Here is a 21,352-nt window from a genome sequence, read left to right as displayed (position 1 = left end):
CAGCTGATAACATTATGTGGGTTCCCTTATAATTAACACTTTGTTCTTTCTTGCTGCCTTTAGAATCTTCTCCTTATCTTTAACTTCTGTCATTTTTATTATAATATCTCAGTATAGATTTGTTCGGGTTAAAATTATTTGGGGCCCTCTTTTCTTCCTGTATCTTTTTTTTTTTGGCTTTTTGTCTTTTTGCCTTTTCTAGGGCTACACCCATGGCATATGGAGGTTCCCAGGTTAGGGGTTGAATCAGAGCTGCAGCCACCAGCCAACACCAGAGCCATAGCAATGTGGGATCCGAGCCATGTCTGCAACCCACATCACAACTCATGGCAATGCCAGATCCCCAGCCCATTGAGTGAGGCCAGGGATCAAACCCACAACCTCATGGTTCCTAGCCAGATTCTTCAACCTCTGAGCCATGATGGGAACTCCAGCTTCCTGTATCTTGATATCTGTTTCCTTTAGATTTGGAAAGTTTTCAGCCATAATTTCTTCAGATATATTTTCAACCCCCCCCCCTTTTTTCCCCTCTCTTTCTGGAATACCTACTATGTGTAGATTTGCCTACTTTGTATTATCCTATAAATCTCTTATATTGCTTTCATGTTTTTCTCATTTGGTTTTCTGTCTGCTCTCCTGATTGGGTAATTTATATTATTCTACCTTACAAGTCACTTTTTCGTTCCTCTGCATTATTCATTATACTCCTTAATGCCTTTAACTCAGATTGTGTCTCTGCAAATTAATTTTCTAATTTTACTCAGCTCCTCTTTGTATTTTCTAGTTCATTTCTAAAGTAATCTTCATTATTGTTCATATCCACTCTTAATTCCTTCATATCTGCTCTTAATTCCTTCAGAACTTTCACTATCCTGTCTTTGAACTTGGTGTCTGTTAGACTGCAGAGGTCTGTTGGATTGTTTGGTCCTTCAGGGGAATTCTTCTGTTTTTTAACTAGGAATGTTTCCTGAGCTTATTCATTTTTATTTTTCTGTGAGTTTAGGGAAAATGACTACTGTAGTCTTAGAGAGGTATTTATATGAGAGCACATTCCTGGGTAGTTTGTGAGGGCTTACTTTTTTTTTTTTTTTGGCATGAAGGCTGCTTTTTGTTTGGATGCTTGCTATCTCTTTCCTCAGTGTGTGCAGGCTGTTATCTCCTTGATAGGGGGTTTCTGGTTTATGGCCTGCACCTGCTTCCAGAGAGATGGAGGCAATGGTCAGGGCCTATAGCCAGTGCCTGGTTGCTGGGCCCTCAAGTGTGGCAAGGTCCCATGGAGAGGTGGCACAGGTTGCTTCTAGTTGCAGGGCAGTAGGAAGTGGCTGTGACACTCAGGTATGTGTAGGTGGTGCCCAGAACTTTTGAAGTGGCAACAGTAGGGTAAGTGTGTTCCCAGGTGAGCAAGAACAATGATGGATATTACTTATTTCAGTGCCCTTCTCTGTGATGACCACTGAGGTGACTGTGGCCACAGGTAGTGCTAGTTCACAAACCCATTGTGGTGGTGGGCAACACCCACCTCTGGGTTCTGAGTTGGCTGAATGGTTTCCCCACCACCTATAGCCCATGCAAGTGGTTCCCTGCTGCCCAAGAGCCCATGCATGCTCAGATAAAGATATTCCTATGGTGGCCCCACCCTTCCTCCTCTCACCCTCCACAACAATTGTGCCTTGCTTCTCCTGAATGTCCAGTTTTCCTCCCATGCACCCTTGGCTGTGGAGCTCCACTCCCCAGTTGTAGTGTACTGCTCCCTAGCCTCTCAGGCTCTCTCCATACAGCAAACCCTAGTCCTCTCCCAGAACTGACCCCCAGAGCCTGAGTCTCAGTTCCCAGCCCCCAATTGAATGTCTCACCCTGTGGTGTCTGGTGGCATTGGTATTGATGATTTGTGCTGCTCTCTCTCTGATTTTACCTCTTCAGTCTTGCTGCTGCACTTTTCCTCAAGGTTTTGAGTTTCCCTCTTCATCTCAGCTGATCTCCCCATTGGTTAGGTGGCCTCGCAGGGTGCAGATCCCTTTCCCCTTTCACAGCTCCCTCTCAGGAGTGCTGGTCCCATTCTTACTCCTTTTATTTTTCCTCTCCTCTCTATTTTTCCCCCTTTTGTTCTACCCAGTTATGTGGAGGGTTTCTTGCCCTTTTTGGAGATTTAAGATCTTCCTCCAGAATTCAGTAGATATTCTGTGCAAATTGTTCTACATGTAGACTTTTTTTTCATGTGTGGCTGTAGGAGAAGGTGAGTACCACATCTTACTCCTATGTGATCTTCATTCTGCCTCTGATTTTTTAAAATGTTTTGACACTTGAAGCACAAGCAACAAATGCAAAAAGAAACATGTGGCACTATCTCAAACTAAAAACTTCTGCATAGCAAGAGAATCAATCAACAAAATGAAAAGGAAACCTACCAAATGAAAAAAAAATGCAATCCATATGTGTGAAAAGGGGTTAATATTCAAATGTATAAATGAATTTATTCAGCCCAGTAGAAGAAAATCTGATTAAAAAATAAACAGAGGGACTGAATAGACATTTTCCCATAAAATGAGTTGCCTCACAAAGAAAAAATCCTTTCATGAAGGTGTTTATTCTGTGAAGGAAATCCCAAGAATGATGAGAGTCAGAGAATAACAGAGAAGGGGATGAAGCCAATTCAAAGATGATTTCAAAATGACTCTGTCCTTTGAGAAACTGAGGCTCATGTCCATCAAAATCTTATTTGGAGTCATGCACAATTGTTATCTCAGGGGACATGTTTTGCACAATTGTCCTCTCAAAGGATAGGGAATGAAACATTTATTTACCAACTTCTGGTGATCATAGGATGTTCTGTCAGAATATTAACTCCCTTGTACCTCTAAGTTGTCAGGAGACATGTTTCTACAATATTTTCTTAGCCTCTTTACTGAAAACTCCATCTTGTCCTGCTTTACTTTACCCCATATTCCTGCTTTAAAAACAGTTGCAGTGCTGGTAAATAACTTAAACTTAAGAACAAAGACCTAAAGGCATAAGTTATTCATATGAGCAGCTCAATGAGGACATAATGCATTGGTCTAGGCACACCAGACCTGTGCAGATTGGCACACCATTTGCACAGCATGATATGTCCTCTTAAGAATAAGAGAAAGAAGAACCTCATGGTCCCAAGTGGTTTATGAGGGGTCATTAGCAGAATATGCATTAGCAAAGAGAACCAAGGTGCAAACCTAGGCTAGCAGGTTGCCACAGATACGCATGCCATTTGCAAAAGCACAGTGGTGATTCTCTAGGTGCTATGCATAGATAGTTAATGCCAAGCTTCCTCAAATGCTAATGATTTTTAAATGCCTAAAGGTCAGAGTAAAAGCTTAACCATCTACAAACTATGTGACTTTTAAAATAATAAAAGAACTTAAAAAAAAACCAAAAAACCTATATCCTGCACTTATAGCCCCCTCCTCATTAGAGGTAATCCTAAAGAGCACAATAAAAGCAGTGTGGATTCTTGAGGCAGCACTCTTGGTTCTGGAGAACTCAAGTCCCCTGGTTCCCAACTTTAATTAAGATAAATGTCTATGTCTTGCTTTATGTTAACTTTTCCTTAAGTTTCGCAGCACACATTCTTCAATCCTCACCTGCTGAGCTGGTCTTGGCACAAAGTTACTTGTGTGTCTATGTGTGCTGATAGTTAGGTCTTTACAAATTTGCTTATTGGCATCATCAGTAAAGTGTGTGGACAAAAAGCAAGAGATACTTAGTGTAGCTAAAGCAAAGTGTTGTCAGGATATAGTTCCGTTAGGCTAAGGTCCAAAGCAATAGCTATAGCAAAAGGTAAGCTGAGAGTATGGGAAAGGGAATAAGAGATAGCCAGTGAAAAGGTTAGGAAAGAGATATTGAAGAAATCTTAGAAGGAACAATCTAAGATGTGAAAGAACCAAAATGTTTCAGTGTCCTAATGAAATGGAGTTTTAACTAAAGAACAACCCCCCCTTGGCTAAGAAGGCAGCTGCAAGCCTTTCCAGCTGTGCTCATCACTATGCCACCCTTCTTGTAATAATGTAGCAACTGTGTGCTCTCTGTCCAAGCCAGCAGCCCTGCTAATCAGGTACCCAGCATTGCTTATCAGTTCTGCTTCTGTAACCTTGCTTGCCCAGTTTTTTAGGGAGGAACACTGTCTTCTTGAGGAAGGGAGGAGGTCTGGGATGCTTACATGGGAAAATCAAGACCTTGTAGTGTATAAAAGTTACTGAGAACAAAGACCTGAGGCTCAGACTCTGGAGGTGACTCCTCTGAGCCTGCACCGGTGCTGAATAAACCTTGCTTTTCCATATCTCCAAGTGCTGTTTGTCTCCTTCCGTTGCCACAGTTTTTGCAGTTTCCGCAACATTTTGGTGCGTTGGCCGGGAAGCCGACAACCAAGCTGGCCTCTTGTGCCACCGTTGTCGGGGAACCAGGGGAGGCCACGGTCGCCGGCCCGGTGACAGGTGGATAGTGCGCACCGGCCATTTGCCGGATCCAGACCCTCACTCGGGCCTTGGCCTTGGCCCACACCGCTTCCTGAACAGACTCAGAAGGAGAGTGGAAACAGGTTCTAGGACAGGACATTGGACTAGTGAGTGCCCCGGGGACATCTGCCCAAGTCAGGACCCGCCATACAGTGGAAGAAGAGACTGATCACCTCTCAGTGACCAAAGGGTCACTCAGGTCAGGGTTTGCTCCCTTGGGATCGGGAGGCTTGTCAATTCTGGTGTGTGTGTGTGAGTGACTGGAGAGAATGAGAGCCCGTGCTCCACTGTCTTTGGACTACAGAGCCAGAGTGAGTCCTAACCTTCAGTTCCGCGGCGCCCCTCATATGGCTTATGGTGGCCCTCTTCGGGGGGATCCTGACGTTGGGGTTTATACAGTCCCACCTATGCTAAGAGGTGCCTGAAATATCTCCTCCGGGGGAGCGGTCAGGCGGACGAAGCGATTGCTACCTTAGGCCTTGCCCTCACTGTTTGTCTTGCATCACCGGCACAGGGTGGGACTTCACACAATGGGTAAATCGGCTTCCAAGCCCACTGTCTTAGAGTATATGGTTAAGAATTTTAAGAAAGGATTTTCTAGAGATTATGGTGTTAAGCTGAGTCCTGGAAAACTGTGTACCCTCTGTACCCTAGAGTGGCCCTCCTTTGGTGTTGGCTGGCCTCCAGAAGGGACCTTAGATGTGTTCACAGTTACAGCAGTATATAATGTTATAACAGGAGACCCTGGACACCCAGACCAATTTCCATATATTGATCAATGGTTGGAAATTGCCTATTTGAGGCCCCCATGGGTTCGGTTCTGCACCACAGACCAGGGACAGTGTAGGGTGCTAGTAGCCCAGTCCAAGAAGAAAACCTTGTCTCAAAAGAAGGTGCCACCTATTTATGAAGGGGAACCTGAGGACTCGCCCCCTATGCCACCACCTTATGTGCTGCCAGCCCCACCTCCAGGAGCCGAAGGTCCCCAAATGCCAGATAGCCCACTGCCTTCTGTTTCTCCTCCTCCTTCTGCTTCTGAAGTTCCCGAGGCCATATCACCCCCGCAGCCAGATTCTCCAGAACCTATGAGCAGGTGTCTCCATTCAGCTCAGGGAGCAGCCACTCCAGCATTGCAAATGCCCTTAAGGGAGACACAGGGACCACAGCAAATTGCCCCCAATGGGACCATACAAGAGGGGGGATGTTTTTATTATTACCAGCCCTTTTCCACTGCCAATCTCCTCAACTGGAAACACCATACTCCCTCATATTCTGAAAAGCCTCAGGCGCTGATTGATCTCTTAGAATTCATTTTCCAGCCACACTGTCCCACCTGGATAGACTGCCTACAACTCCTTTTTACTCTATTTGACACTGAAGAGCGCTGGCGAATTGTAACAGAAGCCCAAAAATGGCTTCAGGCCAATGCGGGGGGTCGAGCAGACTTGGCAAACTGGGTGAGGGAAGCCTTCCCAGAAGAAAACCCCCACTGGGACTATGACACTGAGGAAGGGAAACGTAACCTAGAGAGGTACCGGCAGGCCTTCCTACAGGGGGCAAAAGCTGGGGCTAAAAAGCCCACTAATATAGCTAAGATCAGTGAGATACTACAATGCTGAATGAAAGCCCAGCCAAATTCTATGAGAGACTATGTGAGGCTTTCCAAACCTACACCCCTTTTGATCCCGAGGCCCCTGAGAACCAACGGATGATAAATGCTGCCTTTGTGGGACAAGCCCAATCAGATATCCGTACAAAGCTACAGAAATTAGAAGGCTTTGCAGGAGAGAATGCCACTAAACTGTTGGAAATAGCCAACAAGGTTTTTATTAACCGAGACCAGGTGGCCCGCTGTGATGCCGAAAAGAGAATGAAACAAAAAGTGACTCTTCTGGCAGCTGCCCTGTCAAAACCGGTGCCCCCAGTGGGACCACCCCGTAGGGGACAAGGCACAAGGCCAGGGAAAAGGAGTCCCCTGGAACATGACCAATGTGCTTACTGCAAAGAAAAGGGACATTGGAAAAATGAATGCCCCAACCGTCCTGAGATAAAGACCAAGGCCCCACCTAGCCAGTACCCATCTGAGCCATTCAGCACCAACCTCATCGGCCTAGCTGAGTCTGATTAGGGGGGACCAGGCTCTCTCCAACTGGGCCCCTGAGAGCCTATGGTCAGAATTCAAGTAGGGGGCCACCCCATAGACTTTATGGTTGACACAGGTGCCGAACTTTCTGTGGTTACACTGAAAGGCCAGTAGAAGGAAAAAAATCCCCCTCGTCCGGACTCGGAAGCGGCGACACCCCAAATCACTCAGGAGAAGCAGTCTTGATGCAAACAGCAAGAGGATTTTTATTCCAAGCGCGCTAGGGCCCACAGTCGTACGCCACGCAGGGGTAGAGGACTGCGGCCACGAGTGCGGAATCGGGACAGATTTTATGGGGTTCACAACAAAGCCCGCGCTTCGCAAACCAATCATTTTAAAATATCGAGAGCCCGCGCTCCATGGACCAATCATTTTAAAACAGCTCCGGAGGTCCGCATTTGCGCGGGCTCCTGGGCAGAGTGACAGATTGCAGTTGAGATAGGTCACTAGGGCTTTCAATGTGTAATCAATTCTTCTATGGCACCAGTCAGTTTTACAGAATCCAGATAAGCGACTAGTCAACTCATTTCCAGTTATCTTACTTAGGCCAGGATAGCAGGCCCCGGAACAGCAAGAAGTGTGACCTTCTACCTATTTACTGGCAGGGAACAGGGTCTGGAATTCGGGGGCATTTAGAGCTTTTTATTAACTTCCTGGGTTCTGGGAAGGTTAGGTTGCATTTTCATCCTTTCATTCCCCACTTCTTCTCTTGTTAATAGTTCTAATCTTAGAACTGGGAAGGCTAAAGGTCAGTTTTTCCTTGGCTGGGAAGGCCTTGGTACTGCTGTCTAAGTACCATGATCTGAACTGCACTCACTCGTTCTCTGACAAAGGCAACAAACCGATTAATTAAGCAAGGCCCAACTGTAAGCAACAGGAGCAGGATCACTAGGGGTCCTATTAGAGCAGACAGCAGGGTGGTTACCCATGGGGACTTGTTGAACCATCCCTCAAACCATCCTTGGCCAGCCTCTCTTTCTTTGTGATGTTTTTCTAACCTTTCTCTGAGCTTGTTCATGGAGTCCCTGATAGCTCCCGAATGATCCACATAAAAGCAGCATTCCTCTTTTAAGGCTACACATAACCCACCTTTTTTTTAGAAATAACAGATCTAATCCTCTCCTGTTTTGTAGAACCACTTCAGATAAAGAAGTTAGGGATTCCTCTAAGTTGTTGACAGATTTTTCTAGGGCTTGGAGATCTTCCGTTATAATTCTATGTAGCTCACCAAGTCCTTTCTCCAACTGTCGTGGTCCTGTGATTAGGGCAGCTGTTCCTGTTCCCACGCCTGCAGCCACTCCCAATCTGAGCATTGCAGCTAGTGTCAGGGATATGTGTTCTCTTTTTGGCCGATTATATCTATAGTCATATTCATCAAGGACCGCTTTTTCGGGATGGTAATACACCCAGGGGACAATTTGGACCATAACGCAAAAATCTTTAGTTTGGTCGAAAACCAGGGTGGAAACACAAGGGCTTAATCCAGTATTACATGCCCACCACCTGTCATAACCGGGTACCAGATACTGATTCTCAGAGGTTCGATTAAAGGCTTCAGTGTGGTTACAAAGGTGTTGGTGGGATGGGGGAACCCTCCCTATGTAGGTGCCTTTTCCAGAAACCTCAGTAAGGGTAAGCTTATTTTGGGATACCCGTGTACATCGATCTCTATGTTTTTTGGTCACATTGAATTTTCCTTCTCTAGCCATTCCCTCATAATAAGGAGGCCCTGAGGATAGACAAAGCCAACAAGAGGAAGTGGCATCAGGGTCGGTGGAGTTGATGGCTTGGAAAGCTCCCTGGATGAGACTGAAGAGTCTCTGTCCTGTCTTAACAGGAACACTGGGGGAGTTTCTAGGCGTGTTGGTAGGAATCAATCCAGTGGTACCGTTGCCAGGCGGCTGTGTTATGTCAGGCCGCAGCGAGGTTAATTGGGGCACCGGCAAGTTATGCGGTGGCTCCAGGGCCGGGGGCCCCTGTTCAGTCAGTACTTTGTCGGGTCCCACTGCCACAGGGGGTTCCGTCCACGTCTCTATCCTAAGGCGAATGGTTAAAGTGGACCCTGCTCCCCCTCCATATTTATAAAAAAACTATTCCCCAGTTCATACCATTTATCCACTTTTGAATATTTTCCTGTTTTCCTTTTTCAGTGAAACTTATTTTTAGATAATCTAGGTCTGACGGGGAACAGTCTGTGTTTTGTTTGCGACCATCAAATGAACCTAATAAGGAATCTTCCCCCTCTATATCTCTTCGGGACCCCCAAAGTTCTTTGAAAGAGTTAATAAAGGAGAAGCTCACCCAATCTTGTTGGGAGGTTGGCCATTTCCAATCCCCATCGTTAAAGGTAACACAGCTCCATTTCCTACAAAAGAAATCCCTGGGGTCCCCGCAAAGTTTTTCATTATTTGGGGGTCCTGGACAGACATAAAACCCATAACTATGGATTACGTCAAGGGATGTGGCTCTAAGATCGGGGATTATCGATCAGAGGCATACATGTAGTTCAGGTCACCAGGTGTCCCAGGGGGCCTCGCCTCGAGTGTTGTTGATTGTAATACCTGTACTAGGGTCAATAATCAGCCAGGTAAGGGATAAGGGTCTATAGGGGTTCGAGCTGTCTATAAGGCATTTACTACTGGCCTGGGGAGTTATTGTTAGAGTAAGGAACCAGGCGATGGAGGCGAAGCTTAAGGGGATTTTCAGTCTTTTCGGCTCTCCACCCCGAGTCGGGAGGTGGCGCCGGCTTAACATGGGACGCATGGATCCAGGTGGAGATTCCTTTGACTTTTACAGCCCTTGGTGTGGTCAAAAGTACAAGATAAGGGCCCTTCCACTGAGTCTCAAGGTTTCCTGCACGGTGGCGTCTAACATAGACTGAATCTCCAACTTGGAAGCGATGTGGAACTTGCAAGTCTCCTTCTCCTGAGTAGGCATCCCGGAGCTGCTTCTACGCTCGCTGCCTCACCCACTCAGTGCCTTGAGCCTAGAGAACAAAGGCTGGGAAAGCAGCACATCAGCACTATGTACAGAGGCAATTTCTACCAACGGGGGGGGGGGGGGAGTGGTGTGTCAGCCCAAACTGTCCAGGGGTGTTCCTAACCCTGAAGAGCACAAAGGGCAGGAGAGCTATTCAATCGTTAATGCCAGTCTCTGTGGTCAATTTGGTGAGGGTCTCTTTAATGGTTTTATTCATCTTCTCTACCTGTCCTGAGCTTTGGGGTCTGTATGCACAATGCAGTTTCCAATCAATCCCCAATATCTTGGCCAGTCCCTGACTTACCTGGGCAACGAAAGCTGGACCATTGTCTGACCCTATTACTTTAGGTATTCCAAATCTTGGAGAAATTTCCTCCAATATTGTTTTAGCCACCACGGTTGAAGTCTTTTTCTTAGTAGGATAAGCCTCGACCCATCCTGAAAAGGTGTTTACAAAAACCAATAGATACTTGTTTCCGTATTTAGCCGGCTTTACCTCAGTGAAGTCCACTTCCCAGTGAGCACCTGGGTGGCTTCCCCTTAGTCTCTTTCCTGGAGGTATTCTGGAAGGATTAGCATTAACCAGCTGACAGGGCACACAATGTTTGACCACCGAGTCAGCCACTCCTGGTAGTCTCAGAACATGATAAGGGGATGTTCTGATCAACTGCTGCAGATGTTTAGCTCCGAGGTGAGTTAGACGATGCATCTGTTGGACATACTCTAACCCTTCTTTGTGGGGCAGGATCTCCTTCCCATCTGAGGTATAGCAGGTCCCCTCTGGGGTCTCAGAGAACCGGTCTATCTTTTTTATCTCTTGCCAGTCTTCTAGGGTGTACTGTCGCCTGGGTTCTGGGGCTTTGGGCGTTTCTATTATAGGCAGAAGGTTAACACCCTGGGCAGCTCGTTTGGCGACCTGGTCAGCCATCTGGTTTCCTTTGGAGATGAGATCTTTGGCTTTCTGATGTCCAGGGCAATGTATAATGGCTAGCCTTTTTGGCAAATGTAAGGCCTCCAACAAGCTTAGAATTTCTTCTTTGTTCTTGACTTCCCTCCCTGCTGAGGTAAGCAACCCCCTTTGTTTATAGATGGCCCCATGCACGTGTGCAGTCGCAAAGGCATACCTGCTGTCCGTATAAATGTTTATGGATTTCGCCTCGGCCAGCCGCAAAGCTTGCGTGAGGGCCATGAGCTCAGCCTTTTGTGCTGAAGTCCCTTCCGACAGGCTGCTGGCCCAGATAGTGCGGGTCCCGTCCACCACCGCCGCCCCAGCCATCCTCTTACCTTCCACTACATAGCTGCTCCCATCAGTGAACCAGGTCAGCACTTCTCCAGTCAGCGGTATGTCTGTAAGGTCCTTGCGGACCCCAGTCTCCTCGATCAACAGTTGATGGCAATCATGAGTCACTGGTTCATCAGTCTCTTCAGGCAGAAGAGTGGCAGGGTTGAGAGCGGCGGGTGGAGCGAATGAGATCCTTTCTGTGAGAAGCAGGTTTTGCTAGTGGGTCATGCGGGCATTGGTCATCCATCGGTCTGGGGGCTGCCGGACGATGTTCTCCAACACATGGGGGGCTATTATAGTTATATTCTGTCCCAAAGTCAATTTGTCAGCGTCCTTGACCAGTATGGCCACAGCTGCGATAGCCTTCAGGCATACGGGCCAACCACTGGCTACAGGATCGAGCTTCTTTGACAGGTAGGCAACAGGTCTCCTCCATGGTCCTAGGGATTGGGTTAAAACTCCCCGGGCTACCCCCTTACGCTCATCCACATAAAGGGTAAAGGGTTTAGTTACATCAGGGAGGGCCAGAGCAGGTGCGCTCAGCAGGGCCTTTTTGATAGCATCAAATACCTTCTGGTGCTCAGGAGCCCAGGAGAACTCCCCTTTTTCTTTGGTTAGCGGGTAGAGTGGGGCTGCTAAGGTCGCAAACCCCGGGATCCACAGTCTGCAAAACCCAGCTGTCCCCAAAAACCCTCTCAGTTGCTTGGCTGTGGTTGGGGCCGGTATCTGGACTACAGTTCTCTTCCGTGCCTCCGTCAGCCATCGCTGCCCGTCCCGCAGACTGTACCCCAAGTATGTTACCTCTCTCCTGCAAATCTGGGCCTTTTTAGCTGAGGCTCAGTAGCCTAGGTCAGACAATTCCGGTAGTAGTGCCTTTGTTCCTTCTAAGCAGTCCTGTTTGGTGTCTCCCGCTAGAAGCAGGTCATCCACGTACTGGAGGAGGGTCACCTGGGGGTGTTGGATCCTGAAGTTGGCCAGATCTTTATCTTCTTCCAGAGCTAGGACCTTCGGTCCTTTGTTTCCCTTCTTGGGGCAGTCCCTTGCCCAATGTTTTTTTTTTCTTTACAATACGCACACTGGTCTCTGTCGAGTGGGGTCCTATTGCCCAGGTTCTCTGACTGTCTAGGGCCTGACCTAATTTTCCTAAAATCTCTCTCTCTCTCCCTGCTGTTCTTCCCTTCAACCACTGTGGCCAAGATCTTAGTCAAATTTTTCTCTTGCCATCTATCACGTCTTTCCTCCCTTTCCTCTCTCTCCTTTTCTTTTCTCTGTTCCTTCTCCTCTTCTGTCTCCCTTCTGTAATACACCTTCTCTGCCTCTTTCACTAGATCACGTAACTCAGCCTCCTGTAACCCTTCCAGTCTCTGACATTTCTTTCTGATATCCAGAGCCGCCTGTCCTATGAAGGCCAGGGCCATTGAGGCTTTCTGGGCCTCCGAGGTAGGATCAAAAGGGGTGAACCGCCTAAAGGCTTCCATGAGCCTCTCAAGAAATACCGAGGGAGGTTCGTTCGGTCCCTGCATCACCTCTCTTACCTTAGCCAAATTAGTGGGCCATCTTGAGGCGCCCCAGAGACCCGCCACCAGAGCCTGGCGATAGATTTTCAAGCTCTCCCTACCTTCAGCCGTGTTGTAGTCCCAACCGGGGCGAGTCAAGGGAAATCCCATGTCAATCTCATTTTGCAACTGCGTGGGTTGCCCGTCGGCCCCAGGAACATTTTTTCTAGCCTCTAACAGAATTCTCTCTCACTCCTCAGTTGTGAAGAGTGTCTGCAGCAGCTGTTGACAATCATCCCAAGTGGGCTGGTGAGAGAACATAAGGGACTCCACCAACCCCGTGAGACATTGGGGATCCTCCGAGAAAGGGGGATGGTTAGTTTTCCAATTATAGAGATCTGCAGAAGAAAAGGGCCAATGCTGGAGGGGCTGCAATTGGCCCCCCGGCATGGGAGGGCCATAGGTGCACAGCGGTAATGTCGTGACCTCGTCTGTCCGCTCCGGGGTAGCGCCCCTCCGGCTCCGAGTCCCGGCAGCAGGTCCCTCCGCCGCCGGAGCTCCAGGAGGGGCAGAGGGTCCCCTCGCAGCACCCTGTGCCGGATAAGGGGGTGGGGGTGGGGGAACAGGTTGGGGTCCGGCCAAGTCAGTGGCTCCTCAATCTCGGGGTAGATACGAGGAGAGGGCTTGACTTTTTCGGCCGAGTGTTTGTTTTTCTCTCCAAGAGCCAGAACTCAGGGACCTGGCTTTCTTGGTTTATTTAGCCATGGTTTAACCCATGGCGGAGGATCTTCTGCCAAATCTTGCCACGTAAGGATATAGGGCTCCTGATCAGGATGAGAGCCGGGTCCAGTCTGAAAAATAATTGCTTTAACAGCCAGGATAATCTCAGAATTAAAGGTCCCTTCTTAACCTGAACTGACAAATTATGAGCCCTGGATTTAACTTCAGTCCAAATGGTCGAGAGTCAAACTAAGGGGGGTTCGTCACCGTCTGTCCCATATTAAAACTGTAGACAAGGACGCACAAGACAAAGACACACGAAACAGAAACCAACAGATCCAGACACACGCGACCCGTCCGCTCCTTCCACAAGCAGGCAAAAGAGCCGGACGGCCGTGGAGGGGGAAGCTTTCGCTTCAACAACAGAACTCGGTCCTCTGACCGACAGTAGGAGACCACCAGGTGTCCCTGGCTCTCCCCACCTCCCGGGGCGTCCCCCAGGGCAGCAGCCTGTGATCCTCCTAGCACGTCTGCTGATCACAGTCCTCCAGTCCTCACGGTCTGAGGGGACAGCTGCAAACCGAAAGCACGCATTACCGAAAACAGACACTCAGAACAGAGATGCCGGCCGACACACACACGCTCCAAAGGGGATCCCTTTACCTCCAAGTTGGTTCTCGGGTGTGAGGGGTGGTCGCGGGGGTTCCCGGCCAACGCACCAAATGAAAGGCCAGTAGGAGGAAAAAAATCCCCCTCGTCCGGACTCGGAAGCGGCGACACCCCAAATCACTCAGGAGAAGCAGTCTTGATGCAAACAGCAAGAGGATTTTTATTCCAAGCGCGCTAGGGCCCACAGTCGTACGCCACGCAGGGGTAGAGGACTGCGGCCACGAGTGCGGAATCAGGACAGATTTTATGGGGTTCACAACAAAGCCCGCGCTTCGCAAACCAATCATTTTAAAATATCGAGAGCCCGCGCTCCATGGACCAATCATTTTAAAACAGCTCCGGAGGTCCGCATTTGCGCGGGCTCCTGGGCAGAGTGACAGATTGCAGTTGAGATAGGTCACTAGGGCTTTCAATGTGTAATCAATTCTTCTATGGCACCAGTCAGTTTTACAGAATCCAGATAAGCGACTAGTCAACTCATTTCCAGTTATCTTACTTAGGCCAGGATAGCAGGCCCCGGAACAGCAAGAAGTGTGACCTTCTACCTATTTACTGGCAGGGAACAGGGTCTGGAATTCGGGGGCATTTAGAGCTTTTTATTAACTTCCTGGGTTCTGGGAAGGTTAGGTTGCATTTTCATCCTTTCAACACAACCTGTGGCTCCCCTCTTGGGGAAAGAAACCACCATTGTTGGGGCCACAGGTAACCAAACCCACAGGCCCTTCTGCGGTCCTCGATGATGTTGGTTAGGAGGCCATGAAGTAATACATGAATTTCTTTACCTGCCTGACTGCCCAGTCCCCCGATGGGAAGAGACCTATTGGCTAAAATGGGGGCACAAATTTCCTTTTCTACTGATGAATCGGACCAACTTAAATTGACAGAACCCCCCTCTCCTTTAATCATGGCTCTTGCTGTAAAAGGGGAAGAGGAATGGCGCTTGTACTCTTTCCCTTCAGAAATGGGGACCATTCTCCCAGAACTAGAGACTAAATAACCCATTGGTTTGGGCTGAAGGAAACCCACCAGGACTGGCAAAATGCCACGCTCCTGTCTTAATTGATCTAAAACCCGGAGCTCAACTGGTAAAGCTAGAGCAATACTCAATTCCCAGAGAAGCTCAACTGGGAATCCAGGTTCACCTGGATAGGCTGCTTCAGCATGGACTGTTAATAAAATGTCAGTCCCCTTGGAACACCCCTTTACTGCCCGTGAAAAAAAATGGGAACACAGGACTACCGCCCAGTACAGGACTTGAGAGCCATAAATGAAGCAACAGTCACATTACACCCATCTGTCCCTAACACGTATACCCTGCTAGGGCTGATCCCCTCCACTGCTGAGTGGTTTACTTGCCTGGACTTAAAAGACACTTTTTTCTGCCTCTGGTGGCACCTGCCAGTCAGCCCTTGTTTGCTTTTGAATGGGAGAATCCACATAGAGGGACAAAGGAACAGCTCACCTGGACTAGACTCCCACAAGGATTCAAAAACTCTCCCACTCTTTTTAGCGGCGCCTTAGCTGCTGACCTGGCTGAATTTCCTGGACAAAAACTGGGCTGTGTTTTGCTACAGTATGTTGACGACCTCTTACTAGCTGGCACCACGGAGGCTCAGTGCCTAGAGGGAACAAGAGCTCTCCTTTCCCTACCGATGGAGGCAGGGTATCGGGTATCAAAGAAAAAGGCACAAATCTGCAAAAAACAAGTCAAGTATCTGGGCTTCAACATCATGCAGGGCCAACGAATGCTGGGGACTGAAAGAAAGCAGGCAGTTTGTGCCATTCCTGTCCCTACCACCCGCCGGAAGGTTTGTGAGTTCCTAGGGGCAGCAGGATTCTGCCGGATATGGATCCCCGGGTTTTCAGACCTGGCCAGGCCTCTGTATGAGGCTCTAAAAGGGGAAGAAAAGGCTCCCCTTAAATGGGGACCAAGCCAGGAGACAGCATTTCAGACAATCAAAACTAAATTCACTGAGGCTCCAGCCTTGGGACTTCCTGATGTAACCAGAGAATTTAACCTTTTTTTTCATGAGAAAAATGGGATGGCTTTGGGAGTCTTAACTCAAGAATTTGGGCCTTGGCAGAGGCCAGTGGCATATCTGTCTAAACAAATTGACTCAGTTGCTGCCAGATGGCCTCCCTGCCTCCAAGCGCTGGCAGCTACCACCTTGTTGGTTAGAGAGGCTGACAAGTTGACCCTGGGACAAAATCTCAATGTTAAAGTCCCACACTCAGTTGTAACCCTAATGGATACCAGGGGCCACCATTGGCTCACACATGCATGAATGACTCAATATCAAGGGTTACTATGTGAAAATCCACGGGTAAAAGTGGAGGTTGTATGAACTCTGAACCCAGCTACTTTTCTGCCAGATGAAGCGAGGCCCCCAGACCATAACTGTCTGGAGGTACTAGATGAGGTATTTTCCAGCAGGCCTGACTTGACTGATACACCACTCCAAAATCCTGACCTGGTTTTATATACTGATGGCAGCAGCTTTATGGAGGATGGAAAAAGGATGGCAGGATATGCTGTGGTATCTGACTTAAAAGTGATAGAAGCGGAGGTGCTTCCTCAAAGCTGGTCAGCACAGAGAGCAGAATTATGGGCCTTAATCAGAGCACTGGAACTCAGCCAAGACCAGCGAGTTAATATCTATACTGACTCACGATATGCCTTTGCAACTTTACATGTCCATGGAGCCTTATATAAAGAAAGAGGGCTCCTCAATGCTGAAGGAAAAGGAATTAAAAACCAGGCTGAAATCTTAAAGCTTCTAGAGGCAGTATGGGAACCTAAAGAAGTTGCAGTTATCCACTGTAAAGGCCACCAAAACGGGGATGACCCAGTGACAAAAGGAAACCATAGTGCTGATGCCGCTGCCAGACAGGCAGCCCGGGGACAACAGCCAGACAAACCTAAGGTCTTGCTGGCCCCAGAAGTGCCAGCTGTCCTCAAATATTCTCCAGAGGAAGAAAAATGGATAAGGGAGGAAGGAGGAACTAAAACTAAAATGGGGTGGTGGGTCACACGGGACAACCGAGTTTACATTCCAGAACAGCTGGCCTACAAACTAGTCAGCCAAGAACATGAGCTAACCCACATGGGCAAAACTGCCTTAGAGACCCTACTGGGCCGGTACTATCTCATTGCTTGTCTTCCTGCACTCTGCTCCTCTGTCTTCCAAAGATGCATAACCTGTTTACAGAATAATGCCTGCCAGGGGCCCCACAGACCAGCTGGGGCACAGCACTGCGGACTGTCCCCATTTGAGGATATAAAAGTGGACTTTACTGAGGTCACCCCTAGTAAGGGGTACAAATATTTACTAGTTTTTATCTGTACTTTTTCAGGATGGGTAGAGGCCTTCCCTACCCAAACTGAAAAGGCAAGGGAAGTAACCAAGGCACTCCTGAGAGACATTATTCCCAGATATGGAATGCCTCTGACCATCGGGTCAGATAATGGACCGGCATTTGTGGCTGAAACAGTACAACAGGTGGCAAAAGCTTTACAGATCCGATGGAAAATACATTCTGTGTATCACCCTCAAAGTTCAGGGAAAGTAGAATGCATGAACCGAACCCTTAAACAGACCCTGGCAAAGTTATGTCAGGAAACTGGCTTGCCCTGGATAAGACATGTTGCCGGTGGCCCTCTTAAAAGTGAGATGCTCACCCTGAGTGGAAATAAGATTCTTGCCATTTGAAATCTTATACGGAAGGCTACCTCCACTAATCAGTTTAAAAGGAAACACCAGGGAGTTAGGGGACTTGGAATTACGTAAACAATTACAAGGACTGGGGCTCACTATTTCTCGGATACATAGATGGGTCACAGACAGAATACCTGTGTCCTTAGGTATAACAGAACACCCCCACAAGCCGGGGGACCAGGTGTGGATAAAGGACTGGAAAAAGGAGCCCTTGAGGCCTGTATGGAAGGGCCCCTATACTGTAATTCTAACCACCCCCACTGCTCTTAAAGTAATAGGAATAGATGCTTGGATACATCATTCTAGAGTAAAACTGGCTGGCACAGCTGACGACGGTGGAGAGTGGGAGACTGCCCTCGATCTGGAGAGACCTCTTCGCCTGACAGTACAGAGAAGGAGATGACGATCTCAAAGCCCTGCTCTGACCACACCGGAAGCTGGTCAGTCAACGCACGGCTGAAGCTTGAGGAATCGGCAGCCTGGTAAAATAAACTGCCTTACCTCCCTTCCACAAGAGACTCTCTGTCATATACTGTTATCTTATGACCAACATGTATGTTTGCTGCCTGTTGCTGTTAATCTGGTCCCCTTTGGTTCTGTCAGGATCCATGTCCTCATGTGACCCGTGCATTCAAGTGACCCGATCAGATCAAGGGGTTACATGGACTTTGCTTTACTCCACTCATTTCTCCTGTTCTGGAGAAATTCATGGAAGTTGTACTCACAACAGGACCACTTATTCTATCTGTCAACAGGGGGACCAATATACTTGCTTTGATCCACGATACTCACCAACTGAAGAATGGTTAGAAGTCTGGCACTCTCATAAATCAGGGCAGCTAATTAATCGGACCCAAATTACCAGTATCAAATTGCAACTATCAATAATTTTTGATGCCTGTGAAGCTATGAATGGGTCATGGACTTCTACTAGACCATGTGGAAGCCTATGATGGGAAAGAGAATATAGGCTCCAGCATAAATATATGTGCTGGGGGACCACCTGGAGCGATTGCCTGGAATGCACTTACTGGAGCTGTGTGGCCTGGGCAACCTGGAATAAGGGAGACAAAACAGCTGTCCTTCAAAAGGGTACAGCCTCTCCAGACTGCCAGACTAAAGCTTGTAACCCAGTTAATTTCACTATTTTCAATTCCAGTGAGCCCAAATGGAAGGAGGGTTTCAAAATAAGCATTCTCATTGACGGAAGAGGCCTTGACCCTGGAGCTGTGCTACATTTCCAGAGAATCACATTTGCGCTCCAAGCTGCCTCTCACAGCGTCTTTCATTCCTTTTATGAAGAGATAAGAAACACCCCACCTCCCATTCCGGCCACAACTAAGAACTTGTTCTTAGCCCTGGCAGAAACTATTGCACAAACTCTCAAGGTCTCCTCTTGTTATGTATGCGGGGGAACAAACACAGGAGACCACTGGCCTTGGCAAGCCAGAGAACTGGACCCATTAGAGCCTCATAATGAGACAGCATACCCCCAACTCACCAATGGGGTATGGCTCCTCAGAACTGCTATTATAGGGAAAAATTGTCTTGCGAGGCGGGGAGGACGGTTTAATGTTTCGGTAGGAAGCTTAACATGTTTAGGCCTGAGGTATTATAATCTGACTGCCCAAAAGACTCAATGGTGGTCATCCTCCAATTGCTCAGAGCCCAAGCCCAATCCCTTGTCTACCTTTTCCCACCTTCGACAAGCATGGGAAGATATCAGTACTAATATGCAGTGGCGGGCACCAAAGGGATTATATTGGATTTGTGGAAAAATGGCCTATTCCATACTCCCCCCAAATTGGGCTGGGGCATGTGTACTGGGAACAATCAGACCTTCCTTCTTCCTGCTCCCACTGTCACTAGGAGAGCAACTGGGAGTTCCTATATATAGGGCACAGGGTGCCCAGAGAGACTGGAGGTCTCTCCAAATTGGAGACTGGGAAGATGATGAATGGCCCCCAGAATGGATAATTCAATATTATGGACCTGCCACCTGGACAGAGGATGGCTCTTGGGGATATCGCACCCCTATCTATATGCTGAACCACATCATCAGACTACAGGCGGTTTTGGAACTTATAACAAATGACACTGCAAGGGCCTTGACTATATTGGCCCAACAACAAACTAAAATGCACAGTGCAATCTACCAAAATCGCTTGGCCTTGGATTATTAACTTGCTTCTGAAGGAGGGGTTTGTGGAAAATTTAACTTAAGTAATTGCTGTCTACAAATAGATGACACTGGAAAGGTGGTAGAAGAAATTGCTGACCGCATGACTAAACTAGCCCATGTACCTGTACAAACTTGGAAAGGATGGGATGCAGACAGTCTCTTTGGTAAATGGTTCTCTTGGTTGGGAGGAATTAAGACAATGGTCGGAATAGTCATGGTTATATTCGCGGGGTGCCTACTTGTTCCCTGCCTTGTACCTCTCCTGATAAATATTATAAAAGGTTTTATAAAAACCATGGTTAAAAGAAAAACAGCCTCCCACCTGCTACTTATTAGAGGCTACCAAAGGGTTATGACTCATGATGACTTGTAAAGGGTGCAGATGCACCCTGAACATCAAGAGGGGGGAATGAAATGGAGTTTTAACTAAAGAACAACCCCCCCTTGGCTAAGAAGGCAGCTGCAAGCCTTTCCAGCTGTGCTCATCACTATGCCACCCTTCTTGTAATAATGTAGCAACAGTGTGCTCTCTGTCCAAGCCAGCAGCCCTGCTAATCAGGTACCCAGCATTGCTTATCAGTTCTGCTTCTGTAACCTTGCTTGCCCAGTTTTTTAGGGAGGAACACTGTCTTCTTGGGGATGGGGGAGGCCCGGGATGCTTACATGGGAAAATCAAGACCTTGTAGTGTATAAAAGTTACTGAGAACAAAGACCTGAGGCTCAGACTCTGGAGGTGACTCCTCTGAGCCTGCACCGGTGCTGAATAAACCTTGCTTTTCCATATCTCCAAGTGCTGTTTGTCTCCTTCCGTTGCCACAGTTTTTGCAGTTTCCGCAACACTAAATCAAGGGTAGAGTTCCAATAGAAGAGGTTATAATTAACATATAAAATGCTATAGAGAGATTGAGTAAGCTAAGGCATGAGAAAATACTATGCAAAGAATAACTTAAAAAGTTAATTGTTATTTTGAGAACAGTTATTTTTTTTTAATATGGGATAAAGACAGCGTGTAAAAATATTGGGAATTGGGCTAATAGTAAGGAAGCAGAAACAGTGAGAATAGAATGATTTTTCACCAAGTTTGGCGAAGTAGGAGAATATAGATGAATCAGCATGAGAAGGAGGCAGGGTTGGAGTAAGTTTCGGAAAACAAAGTGATGTATGGGTATATTTTAGGTCAAGGTTAAGAAGCCAAAGATGATTGAAAGAAAAAAATAGAAAAAGAGAGAGAGAGGAAGAATTACTAGAAGCTAAGATAGGAGTACAAATGATAATGTTATACTTAGAAAAGTGTTAGGATAAATATTCCCTCTGAAACAGGAAATGAAAAGAAGAAGTATAAATATGGAGAAAATTCAGAACAAAATATATGGAAGTTGAAGACGTTTTTACCTGAATTTATTCATTCATACTAGGTTGTAGGTAAAGCTTAGCCATTTGCTTATCCAAGCCATTTGCTTTGTAATAAAAAAGCTTCTTCACATATAGAAATTCTAATTGGTGTAATGTATGATGGAACTAGTGTTACGGCAGACACCCAGCGGCCCTTCACTGCAGCATATCAGCTCTGGTGTAGTGTACCAGCTCCGGCAGCTCCGTGGCTGCAGTGGATCAGCTCTTTGACCCGGCGAGAAACCAAGCAAGCACTCGGAGAGTTGGAGAACTCAGGTTTATTACGCCG

General features: G+C 47.5%; 2 protein-coding genes and 1 pseudogene across 4 annotated transcripts; 1 reads left to right on the top strand and 2 right to left on the bottom strand.

Moving 5' to 3' along the window:
- The first annotated feature begins 4,243 nt into the window (after window positions 1-4,243).
- On the top strand, window positions 4,244-20,454 carry LOC146394686 (endogenous retrovirus group 3 member 1 Env polyprotein-like). 3 transcript variants are annotated; one of them, XM_085008334.1, is made up of 2 exons: window positions 4,244-4,591; window positions 17,796-20,454. In XM_085008334.1, exon 2 carries the CDS (start codon window positions 18,476-18,478, stop codon window positions 19,670-19,672), a length of 1,197 nt encoding a protein of 398 aa, XP_084864460.1. In that variant the 5' UTR covers window positions 4,244-4,591; window positions 17,796-18,475; the 3' UTR covers window positions 19,673-20,454. The 3 variants fall into 3 exon arrangements, with proteins under 3 accessions (XP_084864460.1, XP_084864459.1, XP_084864461.1); XM_085008333.1 differs by having other exon boundaries at window positions 17,762-20,454; XM_085008335.1 differs by having other exon boundaries at window positions 17,128-20,454.
- Window positions 6,810-14,745, bottom strand: LOC146394687 (uncharacterized). Its single transcript, XM_085006974.1, has 3 exons — window positions 14,494-14,745; window positions 13,768-14,318; window positions 6,810-9,627 (listed from the first exon to the last, which is right to left on the bottom strand). The coding sequence occupies exons 1-3, from the start codon at window positions 14,743-14,745 to the stop codon at window positions 9,600-9,602; spliced, it is 831 nt and encodes a 276-aa protein (XP_084863100.1). The 3' UTR covers window positions 6,810-9,599.
- Window positions 7,370-9,390, bottom strand: LOC110257729 (MLV-related proviral Env polyprotein pseudogene; annotated as a pseudogene).
- Window positions 20,455-21,352: the final 898 nt, after the last annotated feature.

The sequence above is a fragment of the Sus scrofa genome, chromosome X, assembly GCF_054392235.1.
Source record: "Sus scrofa isolate SSC_HxYL_T2T_F1_AM1 chromosome X, Sscrofa_HxYL_maternal_Yorkshire_Landrace_v2.0, whole genome shotgun sequence".
NCBI lineage: Eukaryota > Metazoa > Chordata > Mammalia > Artiodactyla > Suidae > Sus > Sus scrofa.
Note: the sequence above shows the minus strand (reverse complement) of the source record. Positions and strands in the feature narration are given on the sequence as shown.